The sequence below is a fragment of the Amphibalanus amphitrite genome, unplaced genomic scaffold (assembly GCF_019059575.1).
Source record: "Amphibalanus amphitrite isolate SeventyFive unplaced genomic scaffold, NRLGWU_Aamphi_draft 001836F_arrow, whole genome shotgun sequence".
Lineage (NCBI taxonomy): Eukaryota > Metazoa > Arthropoda > Thecostraca > Balanomorpha > Balanidae > Amphibalanus > Amphibalanus amphitrite.
In genome coordinates this window covers 55861-71334 of record NW_024883329.1, presented here as the reverse complement: position 1 = coordinate 71334, position 15474 = coordinate 55861, and the positions used below count along the sequence as shown (strand labels likewise).

General features: G+C 46.2%; 2 protein-coding genes across 10 annotated transcripts in view; one reads left to right on the top strand and one right to left on the bottom strand.

Annotated features, from left to right (window-relative positions):
* The first annotated feature begins 11760 nt into the window (after positions 1 to 11760).
* Positions 11761 to 13434, top strand: LOC122375422. The gene is made up of 3 exons (XM_043354798.1): positions 11761 to 11969; positions 12433 to 12677; positions 13109 to 13434. Exons 1-3 carry the CDS (start codon positions 11925 to 11927, stop codon positions 13167 to 13169), a joined length of 351 nt encoding a protein of 116 aa, XP_043210733.1. The 5' UTR covers positions 11761 to 11924; the 3' UTR covers positions 13170 to 13434.
* A 1023-nt stretch (positions 13435 to 14457) lies between these two features.
* Positions 14458 to 15474, bottom strand: part of LOC122375426 (BAG domain-containing protein Samui-like) — a 56396-nt gene continuing 55379 nt past the window's right edge. For all 9 annotated transcript variants that reach the window (XR_006255390.1, XM_043354805.1, XM_043354804.1 and 6 more), the window contains one exon: positions 14458 to 15110. Coding sequence is in view for 8 of the 9 variants with exons in the window: in XM_043354805.1 (XP_043210740.1) it covers positions 15091 to 15110 (20 nt within the window). In the remaining variant the exon portion in view is untranslated. The remainder of the gene's footprint in view (positions 15111 to 15474) is intronic.

The following is a 15474-nucleotide window of genomic DNA, read 5'->3' as shown; positions in this document are numbered from 1 at the left end:
ACATTGAGCAGGGTGCGTGGAAACAAAACTTGTCCCGATGAGGCATTTCTGGCGAAATGATGGTTTTGCAATATGAACATTAGACCTGGCGTTGTTTATCAGACGAGGTAGGGAGATATGCTGATGATAGCAGTGCATCTACTTACCTGGCGATTGCACAATGCACATATGTCAAATTGGTCACATCACCTGACAGGCAAAGTATGTGACATTAAGAAATCTTGAGCTGCGTTGCGACGTGCTTTTTCGACGTTTCTGATTGCCATATTAAAACAATATCTTTTGATATCATCTGATGAGTGATGACACACATATATCTCGCTCGATTGAAATTCAATTCATCACTCCGCAGGCAGCCAACACTGACAGACGACAGTGGAACACTCTTTTTACTTCTGCGCCTTTAAAAATTGTTCAAGTCAAATTTAAATGCATTATTTTTCAAATGACGTTTTGCTTGTACTGCCAGGTGCTTAGCGTCACTATGAGATTGTTGCAATTAAGAATGTTAATTAAGAGGACAATGCAAACGAAGATAGTTCATAGGCACTGCTCTCTCTTCTTTTTTCCTTTCCTGTCTTTTTATTTTTCTATTCTTTCTCTGACTTTTATCTACTTCTCTCTCTCTCTCTCTCTCTCTCTCTCTCTCTCTCTCTCTCTCTCTCTTTCTCTTTCTCTCTCTCTCTCTTTCTCTCTCTCTCTCTCCCTCTCGCTCTGTCTCTCTGTCCTTCACGCATGCACAACCCCTTCCGGGCGGTTTCTCCCGCGCCGGATATCGGCCCCTCTCTCCCTCTCTGCCCTCCTCTCTCCCCCTCTACCCTCCCCGTCCCCTTCTCTGCCAAAATGGGTCACTGCTGTGTGCCAGCTGACCGAGACCACTTTGCATAGCGACTAGAGCATCAGTGCCATCCGCTTTGTGCTTCACCCCTGTACTAACTCGTCCGCCACTGTAACAGCCCCAGGTTTATGATGACGGACACTCCTTGCAGTGTGCAGGACCACCCCATCGTGCGAACTACCCCCGCCGCTGCGCGCACGCCGTTAGAAACGGTCCTTATTGCGTAAGAAGTCTCGCACAAAGACGCCCGGCGCTCGGGGTGGCTGGCAGGTGAAAATGCCGACACCCTTCGTGGGGAGGGGGAGGGCGTCTGATGGTTGGCGAGGTCCTCTGCAGAGGGGCTGGGTAGTACTTCCTGATCGTATCAGAAGCGCCGCCGCCGCCGCCGCTGCCGCTTCGACCCGGGGTGGGTTGTGGCCTCTTGGCGAGGAGACTGGTGGATACCCTAACCCATCCAAGGCAGCAAGAAGTCCGAAGAGACATAGAAGAGATGCGATCTGAGATGCTCGCGAGGTTTTGTGGCGTATGTTTTCATTCAACAGGCTGAAGACTTATGAATGAATGACTTCGGTTTTGTCGTGGTGCCTCTCTGCCGCCGCCGCCTTACCTGTGGCGATGGTTGACTGGGTCCTCCTGCGTAGCGCTGAATTGGAGATGGGATTAGTGGTTGTGTGTAGGTTGGCTTAACAATGGGATTAGCTCTGGTGAATCCGAGTCGATGACCTGCTGGTACCGTATCAGTGACCTACTGAACAAATCCAGCTCGAACTCGGAGTTGAGATGAAATGCAGTCATGAGCTGGGCTATAAGTTGTGATATTCCCTGTTCCATCACCCCAATGGTATGCATTTTTAGCACTGGCTAGTTTGAGTATCTAGTTCCTTTTGTCGTGGTGTTTGTGCTGGGACATGTTTGATGTCGAATGCCAGTTGAAGATGCCAGTTACCATCAACATAGCCAAGTTAGTGATTCCATATTACCAGTCGAGCGTCAGAATATCAAACCAGCTTGAAGCATCTGAAGCTCGGACTATGGCATTGAATAGCTGTAAAACTGCAAGTCATGGCAGGAAATACCGCACAGTAATTCGTACTTAGCTAGCCGGTTAGAACACGGAAAGGATAAGTTATCGGAAAGGCAAAACCTAAAACCGATTGAAGTAAGTCCTCTTTTCTATTCATCAATTTCATCAATAATTTACCGCCGAGTTTCTAACCACATTCAACTAAAGCGTCATCAATGTTTTCAATATTAATGCTCCCTCATGCTAACATTTAACCCTGTCTTACCAGTTACACTCCAACGTTACACTCTCACTAAACTCAACTCACTCAGATCCACCACTATAGCTGCCACTGAGTTGAGTTGAGCCTACTGAGCTGACCGGCCGGCTGGCCGCGGTTCGACCCACAAAAACGACTCCAGAGGAGGTGACGTCTTCTGGCCGAGAGGGACGAACTTTCGCCACGACAGAGGCACAGGCAGGCCGCCGAGGGGACCCACTGTGCGCCGGGCGGCTGGGCGGCAGAGGGGTGCAGGAATACGGGGCTGGGTGAGGAAATAGCCCTGCAAGAGATGGGTTACGTAAGGGATGGGGCTATTATCGGGGATGTAATCAGTTAGGTGTTTCAAGGTACTGTGGTGAAATACCAAGAAATGGTCACATCGTACTTGGGGAATATTTACACGACGCTTCAAAAAATCAATAATTTAAGCATAACGCCATATGCTGGGTTATAATAATGAAGTTAAAAACTTGATTTAACATACGATTTAATAAAAAACTTTAGCTCATAATAACCCATTCAATTATTGAATAACATACATTTTCCCCATATCTCTCCAGAGTTTTCCTAAAAGTTTCCACAAACCCAAGCTATCCATAGCCCTTCAAACTAGTCCATCAATATCTAAATACTACTTCCGTGCGCGCTGGACCGCGCAGAGGCCCTGCATTCACCGCACCGTTGACCGCTACAGCCGCAGCGACCCACAACTCGCCTGGCCATGCATACTGTGACACACAATCGCGGGTCTGGCATGTGCCTGTCCAGTCGGTGACATTTGCATCGGTGCCGAATTTACATTCGCGACACGCCGTGGGCTGGTCGGTGGCGGATTATCCGCGCTCGCCGGGGAGGCAGCAAAGAACTGCGGGTGACGCTTCTTGTGACGATGCTGTGGTTTCGAGAGGACCGTTATAAGCGTGGAGGTTCAGGTGGTTTAGTTGTTTCGTTTGAACTTGTGTGTGTGTCTCTTGCTTCCTCGTCGTTGGAAACGGACCTCAGCATGAAGCCTGTGCTTGTCATGTGGGTATGTCTTCCGTTGAAGTATATCTTCAACCAGTGCTTTTTCAAACATATGTACGGTCAGCATATGATGTCGATGTGACCAAATAGATGAGCTGATGATAGGTGGTATGCGGTTGTATATGCCCAGCGATAACCACCAAACTAGACACGCGATATATTGTCTTCCTTACGTTTCATCTCAAGAGAGAAATGAATGTGTGGATGGGATGGCTTCGGTATGCTGTTCCTCCATATGCTAGGGTGTGCTTGATAGAATAACCCTCTACGCTTCTTTACATCAATAACATCTGCCCTAATAAACATTTCAAGAGTGCAGGCATGGCCCATTTAACCCTCGCCGGACCTATTGGTTTTCTACATACGCGCCGGCCGAGGGGGGGGGGGCGGGTACGACCCCCCCCCTCGCCGTTTCGCCCCTGGTGGAGCTAGCGCGTCGCGGAAAAAACGAGCGTGTGCGCCGTTACGAGACGCAGAGATTGGTACCCGATTTTAAGGTCCTAGGTCAACCGGTGACCTCTGAGGTCAGGTCAAGTGCCCCAGGGTACGGTTCAGTTTTTGGTGAATAACTTCGCAAAAAACGGCCGCAGAGCCGCGATTTTGGCAGCATCGTGTTCGCCTTGATCAGGCGCGTCGAATGATATACTTTTTGTCCGGGTCAGGTCAACTTGGGGTGTTGACCTCAGGTCAAGGTCAGGTCAGCACCCCCAGGTCACGAAGTTGGTCGAAAGAGGTCATGTCGCATATCATTCGATTCGGCAGGTCTTCCTGAGTCCATTGGTGGCTTTCCCGACTCGCTAGCTCAATTTGATCGGGAGTTATTGACGAAAAACTAATATGACCTTGATGACGTCATAAATGACGTCACGGAAGGTCAACATTGCAAAAGTGACGCATCTAACCTTGCAAGGAGTGCATCAAATCACGATTCTGTGTGCTTGAGATAGTTGGAGATCGTTCCCGGCGCCAGAATAGCAGTTTGAATTTTTCCCCATTGACTTATAATGGTGAGGTCACGAAAATGACCTGACCTCATATGACCTTTAGGAAAAATCCGAGATATACAAGTTGTGAGACTCATAATGAATACTAGATCCTGCAAGTTTCATTTCCCTGTGACATCTCCTCTGGCAGTGAGGGCGTTGCGAAGTTGCGACATCTGAAGACCGTGCAGAGGTTCACTTATGACGTCATAGGTCAGTGACCTGACCTGACCCAAAAATGCGGTTGGGGTCAAAAGATGCGGCTTGGATCAAAGGTCAGGTATGCCAAGTTTCAGCTCTCTATCGCCAGCGTGTTCGGAGCTATCGCGAAAAAACCCTATGGGGGGGGGGGGGGGGGCGGCACCCGCCCCCCCCCTCGGCCGGCGAGGGTTAAAGGGACTGTCCCACCTTCAAAAAATTGCTTTGATATACTGTTCTTGTGTTGCAAGACATAGATTATGGGCCCCTTTACACGAAATTGGCAAACATTCGGCCCATAGTTGGCTAATTGTTTAAAAATTCCAATTTAAAGCTTTTGGATCGATTACGTCATATGATTGTTTTTTTATCGGGCAAAGTTTTTTTCCTAGCTGCCAAATCGGTGGCACAAAGTTTTGTTATGCTTCTGCCGCGGATAGTACAAACATTGGGCATGAACTCAGGAAATTGGTAAACATGTTCAATGTTCATGGAAAGGATTGAAATGAAAATTGGAAAATTGAAGCTTGAACTTTGTCCAGAAGAAGGTCGCAAACTGCGAAGAATATCAACAAGGCCTTATTTATCATTTTTAAAAAGTTATAGAATGCTCCCTAATAATCAAAAGCAAGATACTGATGTTTGATTATTGATGCTGCCCACAATGTCTTGGGCACATGGATGATGGAAGTGAGCTCAACTTCAATAATCAGACCTAAGAATCACAATGGATATAGCCATGAGCCAGACTGCAAAGTGGGGCAATTTTGTCTAGATTTTGTCAGTGCGGACTCCTTCGTCTGGTGCGGATTTAAGTGTGGTGCGGTGCGGATTTGGTCTAGTGTGGTGCGGATGTAGTGTAGCGGGGTGCGAATTTGGCTTGCTGTGGTTCAGATGTGTAGCATTGTGGGGATTTGAGGTCAGTGCAGATTTTGACTGGCCATTTTGGGGTTTGGTGCATTTTTTGTGTTCTCTCAGGCCTCAGCCCCCTTTGGTGTGAATTTTCGGGCTCTGTTTGAAGGGTTTGTGTCAATTTTGAGCTTGGGAGTTGGGCCAGTGCTCCTTGGCGACCTGCGAGCCATACTCTGCAGTACTGGCCTGGGCCCATGAGCAAAGTAATATAATATAGTCTGTTCAAGATTCAATATAATAAGTCTGCAAAACACATTCCAGCAATGGTAATTGAAGCAGAATGAATTGTAGTGAACTGCATTTGTATTTTTGTTGTGTCTGTGAAAAATAATAAATATACCTACCTATTGGAAAAATCGTGGCCTTTCAGCACATTTGGCAGAGTTGTGTGACTCTGATTTAGTGGCTCATGTGGAACGCAACGAGCTGCGGAACAAGCTTGAATAGCATTTTGCCTCAGGGCTATCTGCCAGAAACATTTCATCTGCATAAATTTGCCTACAGGCAAGTCTGACAAATTTGTGGATTAACTGGGGTCCTTGTAAGCCTGCATATTAAATTCTAGCCCACCAGCTCAGCCATATTCTCAGTTTCAGCATTCAGCATGATAACAGTTCTGATCAAGTTCTGATTGTCACCACTGAGACACCAATGGTGTCCTCTAAAATTTTGGCCTTTTTATTAGATTATTTGTAAGAGTTTCAGCTACATTTACATAGACCAAACGTTTCACTCTCAAAGATCTGCGACCCACCCCACTCGTCCAGTAGGATGCCTGGCGCGCAAACAGTCCAGCAGTGAGCTGCCAGCCGGTACGCAGGGCAGCAGCAGGCGGCGGCAGCAACAGCAACTAGTGAACATGTCTTGGACTGCAGCCACGACATGATCTAGGCTAGCATCTATTCAATTTGTCCATGTACAAGTACCACAGCTCCTGCCCGAGGTCGCGCAAGTCAGGGAACTGACCACCTCCAGCCCAGGCGTGGTTCACTGACTCAAGACATTTCAACTGACCAGTCAGAGTTCATGTTTTGCAACTTTAATCTAAGTTATTTGTAATTGTAATATTCTAAACTGAATTTTAGGCATGACTTCATTTTTCAAGAGCTACACAGAACACGAGCATGTCTATTGTCCTAACATTAGTCAAATAGTTGCAAGAAGCGACTTGAATGCGGAACCTGCCTGTTTTGAAGCCCTGTTGTCTGTTGGGTGACACTGCACAGAGGTAAGGATGGGGTGTGATTTTGCTGCTGTTTGTCAGGTGCAATATGTGTGTCAATGATCACAAAGTACTCTTAAAGGTTTAAAAAATGCACAGCATGGCCTAACAAGGCACATTACCTAGCTTTTGACAAGCAGCGCAGCGACTGTGGTACAAAGGCCCAGTCCCATGCTCATGTTAGTAGCTGGATCTGCTGCCAGGAAACAAAGGTAAAACACTATTGACAGCTTTAAGATGAAATCTGCAGGAAAACTAAGCCATCTATAAAATCTAACATAAGCTTAAAAGCACAACAGAGCATTTCTTATTCAACATGCAGCACTTCCGCTTTCATCCGCCATCAGCAACTCAGTTCAAAGAATGATACATTACATCACTAAAATTTATTTCAAAACACCTCTGCATGGTGTTTACACAAACAACAGTTCTTTACTAGGCATGGTCGACCTCAGGCCACCCACACTTCAGCATACAGGGTATTATCAATGTTTAACGGCTCAAGGTTAGTCGTCTTGGATGCTCAGAAATAAAAAGGTGAACATTCATTGTCTCTTCCTTAGTTGTCACCATCAATAGATTGTGGACTTCTCAGAGCATGTCTTGATTATGGAGTTGAAACAGCAGTGAGCAAATCATTTATATTTTGATACTATGATTAATTTTAGAGAGTTGCACACTTGAACTTGACACATGCCATTGATAAGTTCATGGCTCTTGCATTCTTCAGTCACATTTAGGACGGCCTCTTAACTATTTAAATACAAAAATAAAAATACTACAAGAATTAGAAGACTATTAGAATTAGTTTGGCATATCAATTTATTTCTCCACCTCGTGGCACCGGAACGAATGGGCGCTGTTCAAAGAGGCGTTGTTATTTTTCAAGGTTTCGATAAAAACAAGTCGACAGATACAGAAACTTCGGAAAAGGCGGAAACGTCACAGGTTTTAAGTGCCAATACCAATACATTGTGGCACTTATTTGCACAGATGTCAAAATCAAACACAAATTTCTTTGCGATGAAGTAATTGCTGGAGAAACGGTTTTCACGGCTCTGATTTTCAAAGAACGCCCATCAAGATGGCTATCTCAACTCAATTCTAATGTTAAGGTGGGACAGTCCCTTTAAGAGGCATATCTGACCCCACAAGGAGTAGTAACCTTTAGGTAACATCTTAGTTCTAAATATAAGAGTGGAAGAAGGAGCCAGTGTGTCTTTCAAGGAAAGGAAACAAAAAGTCACTGAAAATCATCCATGTAATTTTCTCATGGTATCATTTCAAAGCATTCGAGTGAGTATTCCAACCAAAGATGCATTCAAGTGAGTGAGCCATTGACGAGTAAAAAAGTAAAAGAAGAAAATTGAGTGTCAGGTGGATCGTAATAGAAACCAATCGAAACCTGCTAAGAAGGATTCCAATGCATCCATTTTCTTACCAGAGCCTTCGTCGTATTTCTGTGATTTTTCGTTACAAATTTAGGTAGCTAAATGCACATAATTGCTACCTTGTGACATCATGTTCAATATCTGAAGCATTTTCCTAGGAGATAACCATACTCGCCTGGCAGAGCCGTCCTTTCAACAATACGATATCAAACATGCATTATGCTGCTAGGAGCACAACTCATCGTCTACAGACCAGTTTTTGCAATCTGACTCAAATAAGCCAGCCACAGTTTCGTCACATGTCTTTGTTGCTACATGCAATGCTGATAGACCGAAGCCAGCTAGATGCAGCCGTGCTGCAACACTCTGCGCATTTCCATTTGGTATCGAATTCTGTCTCAATCCTGACCCAGTGTGGAATCATTGACCTACCGTCTCAGCGATCTAGCCTTGGCAAAAGATCGCCCGTGCGCTCAATGGTCTTTGGGAGATCTCGGACAACATTAGCTTAATGGTTGTAAAAGACACAAACTAACAGCAACAAGATGTTGCCAGCATGCTCTGTGAATTAATTGTGTTTGAAATCAGAATTGTTTTTGACATTGTATGACAAAAAAGCATTACTAAGGTGTAAATAGTTTATATGGATTCGGGAGTTCATTCTTTCTCTCCGAAGCTTCCTACGTATTATTCAACAAGCGCAGTTATGTTGGAATGGCCGTACCTACGCCTGTTCTGGATTTTTCGGGCTTTTGTTACCCAGGAAATAGCTCAATAGGGTGAATGGTCCTAACCCGAAACCATTCATAGGAAACTTTATACACTAAGTTACAGCCCCTTGTAAGAGGAAAAGGAACTTGCCGTATTTGTCGTGTTTTGCGCCCCATTGAAATGTTTTCATTAAAGTTAGGTTAAAATTAATTCCTTTGTATACATTTTGCAAAACCAGTAGATAGACGCTAGCTAATTCACGGATTTTTTTAACAGTCTATTAACCCTCGCCCCGTTGGGGGGGGGGCATTTTGCCCCCCCCCTGTGGTTTTTCCTGAATAGCAAGAAAACGGCGGCGCAAATTTTCAGCACCTTCCCGGGCATCAATTTGACACCTTCACACCAAATTTCAAGTCTTAGGTCACCTTAGGTCAGGAGTTATTTAGGTCAAGCTGAGGTCATGTTCGAGCAAAAATGAGCAAAAAACATGCAATCTTGAAACGCTCACCAAATCTACAGTTATCAAGCAATTTTAAAGTTCTTTATATGGTCTAGTGGACAAAAAGCGGCGCTACAAAACTGTTATCTCGGATTTTCAAAATTTTCGGTTTTTGACCCAAAAAAACTCAAAAAGTTGATTTTGTTTAGAAAAACTAGAAAAAATCCAAAATTTATCCGAATTTCGAAAAAACCAGAACATATGTGATAGTCTCAGCGCTCTTCTATATACATACCAAATTTCAGATCGATATCTCGTTTTTTGGCTAAGTTATAGCGAAAAAACTGTTCAAAAATGATGACGTCAAATTTTTGAACTCAATTTTTAGCGATTCTAGACCACGTACGGCAAAACAAAGACCACCATTGAACTCCCCGTGACGATCTGCATCGATTCGATACCCATTTTATGCAAGAATATCAAATTTGAAATTTGACCTAATTTGACCTGACCTTGACCTGACCTTGACCTGACCTTGACCTGACCTTGACCAAACCGTGACCTAAGCTGGCCCCAAAGGCTGCTTGACCCACATAATCGCATTTGTCATGTAAAATGGACCATAAAACATGTATCACACGACACTTTCATATTGTGACCCCCCGTGACCTGACCTCTGTGACCTGACCTGGTATCAGTGACCTCAAATAGCAAAATATGTGTTTGAAGGACATTTCCACATCGATGATTTTCAATGAAATGCATTTTACTCGATTTTACAACGCATTTCTTGAAATGCCTGTAAACGGTGAAAATTGGACCTTTGACCTGACCTGTGACGTCATCGGTTTGACCTAAGTCAATAAAATTGGGTCACAAGGTAGTTCCCCGTTGGGGCTATCCAACGCCGTTTACCGCTTGTCGCTATGTTGCGTGGTTCTCGAGATCTTAGGGGGGGGGGCAAAATGCCCCCCCCCCCCAACCGGGCGCGCTGCTCGGCAGAGCCCAACGGGGCGCGGGTTAAACGAGGATCAAAGTTAAGTTTAGTCAAAAATGCGACAAAGGATAACCTGTCGCACTTTGAGGCTGCGTTTCCCAGAAGAGATCCTAATATACGGCCTTGGTAGAGATAACTAGTTGGGAGCAACTTAACCCTCGCGGGCCCGGGGGGGGGGGGCGTTTTTCGCCCCCCCCCCGGCGAATATTTGCGATAACTCACGAACGCTTAGGGATAGGAATGCGAAACTTTCAGTACCTTTTCTCCCATCAATTGGACATCTTCTGAAGTAAAAAATTTGGACCTAGCCCCCTTGATGACGTCACAAGGTCCATTTTTCTAGACCCCTGCACGGCAAACTTCGGCGTCACAGACGCAAACTTCAAATAGCTGCTAAAAATACAGTTTTAGAGATAAAGACAAATTACGAGCACGGCTGTGTAGCGTTTGACCTAGAGAAAAATAGAAAAATAGTTTCGGTGACCTGAGGTCAGAGGTCAGGTCAACGACCCCGAAATGTGGTTTTAGTTTTTCGCAAATAACTTCGACAAAAATGGTCCTAGAGCTACGGCAGTGGTACCATCGCATTCGCCTTGTCAAGCCGCGTCGAATGATATATATTTTGTTCGGAAAAGGTCAAGTTTCATGTTGACCTCATTTGACCTCGAATGACCTCTGGTTGACCTTGACACATGAAAGGTCGTTAATGATGGATTTGTACCCGCTGATCACGAATCTGGCATCTATTTTCTTCTAAGCCTTCATTTAGAGCTTCCGGATGGCAAAATTGTCTTATTTATTATTACTAACTTGAATCAGTGAAATAGCCTCTAGCAGGGATACTCTTCTGTGACCTTGACCTTTGAGCAGCCTTGTATCGTAAGATGAACCACAAATAGGGAACTGATAAGCCTCAAAACATTTCAAAACATCTTGGAAGTTAGCACGCAAGATGTGCGAAAAAGTGCCAAGTTTGAGGTCAATTTTGAGCGTGACCTTGTCCTTGACCTTTGATTTGGAGCACATTTTCAGAATCCTCAGATTCTCTTCTTTCGTTTGACACCCAATTTTGCCGGTTTGATGCAGCCTGCCGTCCTCTAGAATGCTTACTTTGAGATCAGTACACATGTGCCGGTTTTGGCCTTTGACCTTGACCTCTGACCTTGAAAATTGACCTGAGGTCAAAAATTTTGGGTGCATTAGAATCGTCTCGTAAGGACCTTTCGTTTGGTATCGCTTTTGTTTCCGTAGCTCCCTTATTTACGGAGTTAGACAGGGGGGGCGAAAAACGCCCCCCCCCGGGCTGCGGTGGTTGGGATTACCCCCCGGGCCCGGCCGGGTTAAAATTCAATCCAAACTGTTACCCAAATTCATCCCACTCCGAAATATAGCCCCACAGGCTCCCTTGACGTCGTGAGCCTCACACCGAACTCTGTCCGTCACGCTGTACCCGGGCCACGTGCCTCCACTGAGCCCCGGGCTCCTCCAAATTACCGTCCTTGCCACCGGAGCAGCCTCCAGGGCTCGAGCCCGGCTCTGAATCGGCGCCCTGTTTGAGCAATCCACTTTCCCTCGTGCACGTCTGCACTGTCCCAACGCGGCGACACAATGCCCTGGTCCTCCGTCGCGCCAAATTTGCATACCGGGGCGCCAACGTACTCGCGAGCGCGGGCGCGCGCGCGCCCCTAGCCGGATGGCGCCACCGCGGGGCACGCGGCCGCGTCCCGCCAGGTTACCCATTACCGATGCAATGGGGTTAGGAGAGCCGCCGCGTGCTATCGGCGGACGTCCTATAAAAGCGGCGTGGAGACTCGAGACGGCAGAGCTTTAACCAGTCGTCGACGGAAGCAGACTGCCCGCAGCGCAGCTCCGCAGAGCCAGCTTGGTGTGTTGTTGGTGGATTCAGTGAGAAGAAGAACCAGTCATGGTGTCCAGGATGGTGCTCGTTGCGGCGGCAGCTGCCCTAGTGGTGAGTGCATGGGGTGCGAGGGTACAGAGCTACAGGAGTACAGGGGTACTCAGGTACCGGCTCAGCAAACCCGACCGTTGAAGTTCAAAGGGCTTATGAACTTATGGCTGAGAGGTGTTACTTAAAATTTTATTTGGTTTTGGCACTTCACTTTTGCGGGGACTTCAATAAGTATCATAAGTTCTATCATATATTATAATATATTATGCATCATTTATCAACATAATTGCAGGATTGACAGAGTGATTCCCGACACAAGCGCCACCACTGATGCCACAGTAGTCGGTTTCTTGCACAAATATCTCCCATTGCTTGGATAGAAAAACTACCAACAGATAGCAGCGTTTGAAATAATCAACAATGTTGCCTCATCATAAAGCGCCACTTTAGCCTGACCTTATTAGCGTGTGGCCCCAGTGGCCTTTGAGCCGACCTCTGACCCAACCCCTCTCTTCTGTTCCAGTGTCTGGCCTCTCAGGTGGAGGCGGCCCCGAGGGACGCCAAGTTCTTCCTGTTCGACTTCGAGAAGAAGGATAAAGAGACGGGTAACGGAGTGGACTGCGGGCCCGCCTCCGCCGTACCCGGAGACGCCGGATGCGTAGCTACCAACGCTTACTGCAAGTACTTCGGCGGCACCAGATGGGAATGCGTAGCCAAGAAGGCCAATGGCAAGAAGTGTGACAGGCCAGCCATGTGCGAGTCTGGAAAGTAAGTAGAGGGTGAGAAGGATCAAAGAAGAGTGTGTGTGGGGAAGAGGAAGGGGTTGTAGGTTAATGAAAGACTAGGGGTCGGGTAAAGGCTGCTATGTTTCGGAAAGCGAGCGTAGACGAATTTCAGTAAGAGAATAAGACACAGATACGATCATACCTGCTATGGTGTTTTATTTTACAAAAAGGCGCAATATATAAAGAAATACTGAATTTAATTACAACACCACATTAACTTGCAAAGTTTGCCGCCAATAAATTTCATTGACATCGCTAAAAGGTTAAACTGGGCGTTTTCTTTCTCTGCCTTGCAAGTACGTTTTTTTTTGTTCGCCGCAACGGACTACTGAAATGTAACTTTTAATATTTATTGTAAAACTTACACTTGTGTCCTCTCGTTCAACTAGGCTAATCAAACGTCTCTGATTTCAGGTGCCCTTCGATCTGCTACATCTTCGACAGCGACAAGTGCATCCAGAAGTGCGAGGCCTAGTTCCATCTGTCTCGACTCTTCGCGGAAAACATCATTTACATTCCAGTCATGACCTGACCCGAGGTCAAGTCACTGATCACGGGTCATAGGTCATGCTCGCTGGGCTCATTGACCGGCGAGCTATCCCTGAGTGTGATCTGTCAGGGTCACGTTCTAGAGCAATTCATACCAGGGCTTCCATCACGCGGCCAGAATGTGAAGTTCTGGAGCCAACTCACTCTTTGTTGTTGTTGATTGTGAAATATATGTGCTATACAGAGAGAAATACGTTGTTTTTGCCTGTCTGCCACCGCAGTAACCTGGCCTGGAATAGCGATTGAAATAGTGGCAGCGATTTGGTTACGTTGTGAGCTTGTTGGCTTTACCAAGGGTTTATGACGTAGCTTTAGGGGTCCAGATTAAACTGAGAAGGTTAATGAAAATTAACCTATTGCGCATGCCAAGCAAAAAAGCATGGTTTATGGCAAGAAAAAACCGGTTTATTTTTTGAAAATCAATGGGAACGAGCAACAGGTCAATTTTTATCATCCTATAACGAATCTTTTTCACAACGCTCAACTGAACGTTTGAATAGCTTGGAGTTACTTGCCAACTCACTCTTTGTCAGAGTGAGTTAGGTTCTTAGTGCTAACCTGAGTCACTGAGAGTTGGGAATATATTGTAGCTCAACTCAGTTCAAAGTGAATACCAATGCCGTTCGGATATATTTTCACCAAATTCAGGTCAGTGAGGTACAACCTACCAATTCACATTCATGTCACTTACTCAGCTGATATACTTCGCGTTCAGTGGATTTGCTGGTGCTCGTATACTCGGAAAAATGAAGTCATGGTTCATGCAAAAGCAGTAGGTCACCATATTCCAATCGTATGGGTGCAGAGCTTGGTGCATAAGCTCAACAGCGGACAATGCTCATGACTCCTGCAGCTGGCTTCTCTTGACCTGACTGGAACCGTTATCCAACGGGGCCTCGTATTATAAGGCTCCTTTACGAACTCCTCTGAGCTGGGTTTCCAGCGACGCGTAGATCGTGGCCACGTAGCATAGAACGTTGTTTGAAATGACACTGTTTTGACTACAAACATGTTCCATTAGATGATCCTCGTTTGGCCCAAGGTCCCAGTGGATCCTTCAAGACTATCTGGAGACCTAAATACGGAATTTGGGCAGATTCCTCCTAGCCCATTTGAGTTTTTCACTGTGTGAGGATCAGTCGTGGGATATTGGACGAGCGTAGGTCATGCCAGCCGCCGTGCAGGAAATTCTGCTCCGTGGTGAAACACAATGGTGTCCCGAAGCGTTTATTAACCGCAAAATCCGACCGTCGACGGCACAATTAACGACAAACCGTAGCCGTCACTGACGTCACGTCAGTAGAACGTCACTGCGTCAGTTGTTACCATGACAACCGGGCCCGCGAGGCTAACGTCAGCTTTAGCATGGCCACATGTTATACAGAGGCTAACCGGAAACCACGCCACTACCGCCTGAGGGTTACAGTACAGCGCGCATGCGCATACCCGCCCGACCATCCTGGGAGCGACTGAAGCGCCACCTATAACAAACACACCGCGAATGAACCGCCACCTACAACAAAACTGAGACGCGCCAAGTTCGGTGAAGCGCTGATACTTCGCCACGCATAAGCTTCACCGAAACGTAACCAAAGACACACGCGAAACGCTTCCTGCAGCTTCTGGCAAGAAAACGTCTAGAGCTGCGCGACCACGGCGGCTAAGCAGGGAGAGAGAGGCCTGGTGCACTGCGCTCAGCGTCGCCCGCGTTTGGAGGCCTGCTTTATCCCGTCAAAGCAATATCGTTCGATCGAAGTGAAGATTTCGGGCGACCGGGGGTAGGTAGACTAGCCGAGGGCTGAACAGACGAACTGACTTCCAGGTGTTGGGAAAAGACGGGGAGAGACTTACAACCTCTCTACGGGATCTGAAACGAGTGGGACCACGGTTAGCTTTTTTTAATCGCGAACAGTCTGATTGATGGACGATATCGATGGGTGATTATCTTTTAAAATATTTAGCCTCTTTTTCAAAGTATCGGTTCGCTTTCGACACGTCTCATGATTTGGTTGATATTTGTTTCGGTTTTTATATCCCGATTACCGGAATTTTATTGCTATGAATGAGCTATGCCTATGTTATAATTGCTAGGCTACTTTCTGTTAAAGACTAAACGTCCCTTTGGAACTCTGCTATTAGTTATTACTAATTAAGTGTGTATTATATCTTTGTTATGTCTGCTTCAAGAATGCTATTACACATGGACCAGATGTCTGAACGTCTCACCCGGT

Coding starts and splice junctions, on each gene's coding strand:
- LOC122375422 (XM_043354798.1), top strand. CDS start 11,925: ATGGTGTCCAGGATGGTGCTCGTTGCGGCGGCAGCTGCCCTAGTG. Junction 11,970..12,432: donor CGGCGGCAGCTGCCCTAGTG/GTGAGTGCATGG, acceptor CTTCTGTTCCAG/TGTCTGGCCTCTCAGGTGGA. Junction 12,678..13,108: donor GCCATGTGCGAGTCTGGAAA/GTAAGTAGAGGG, acceptor CTCTGATTTCAG/GTGCCCTTCGATCTGCTACA.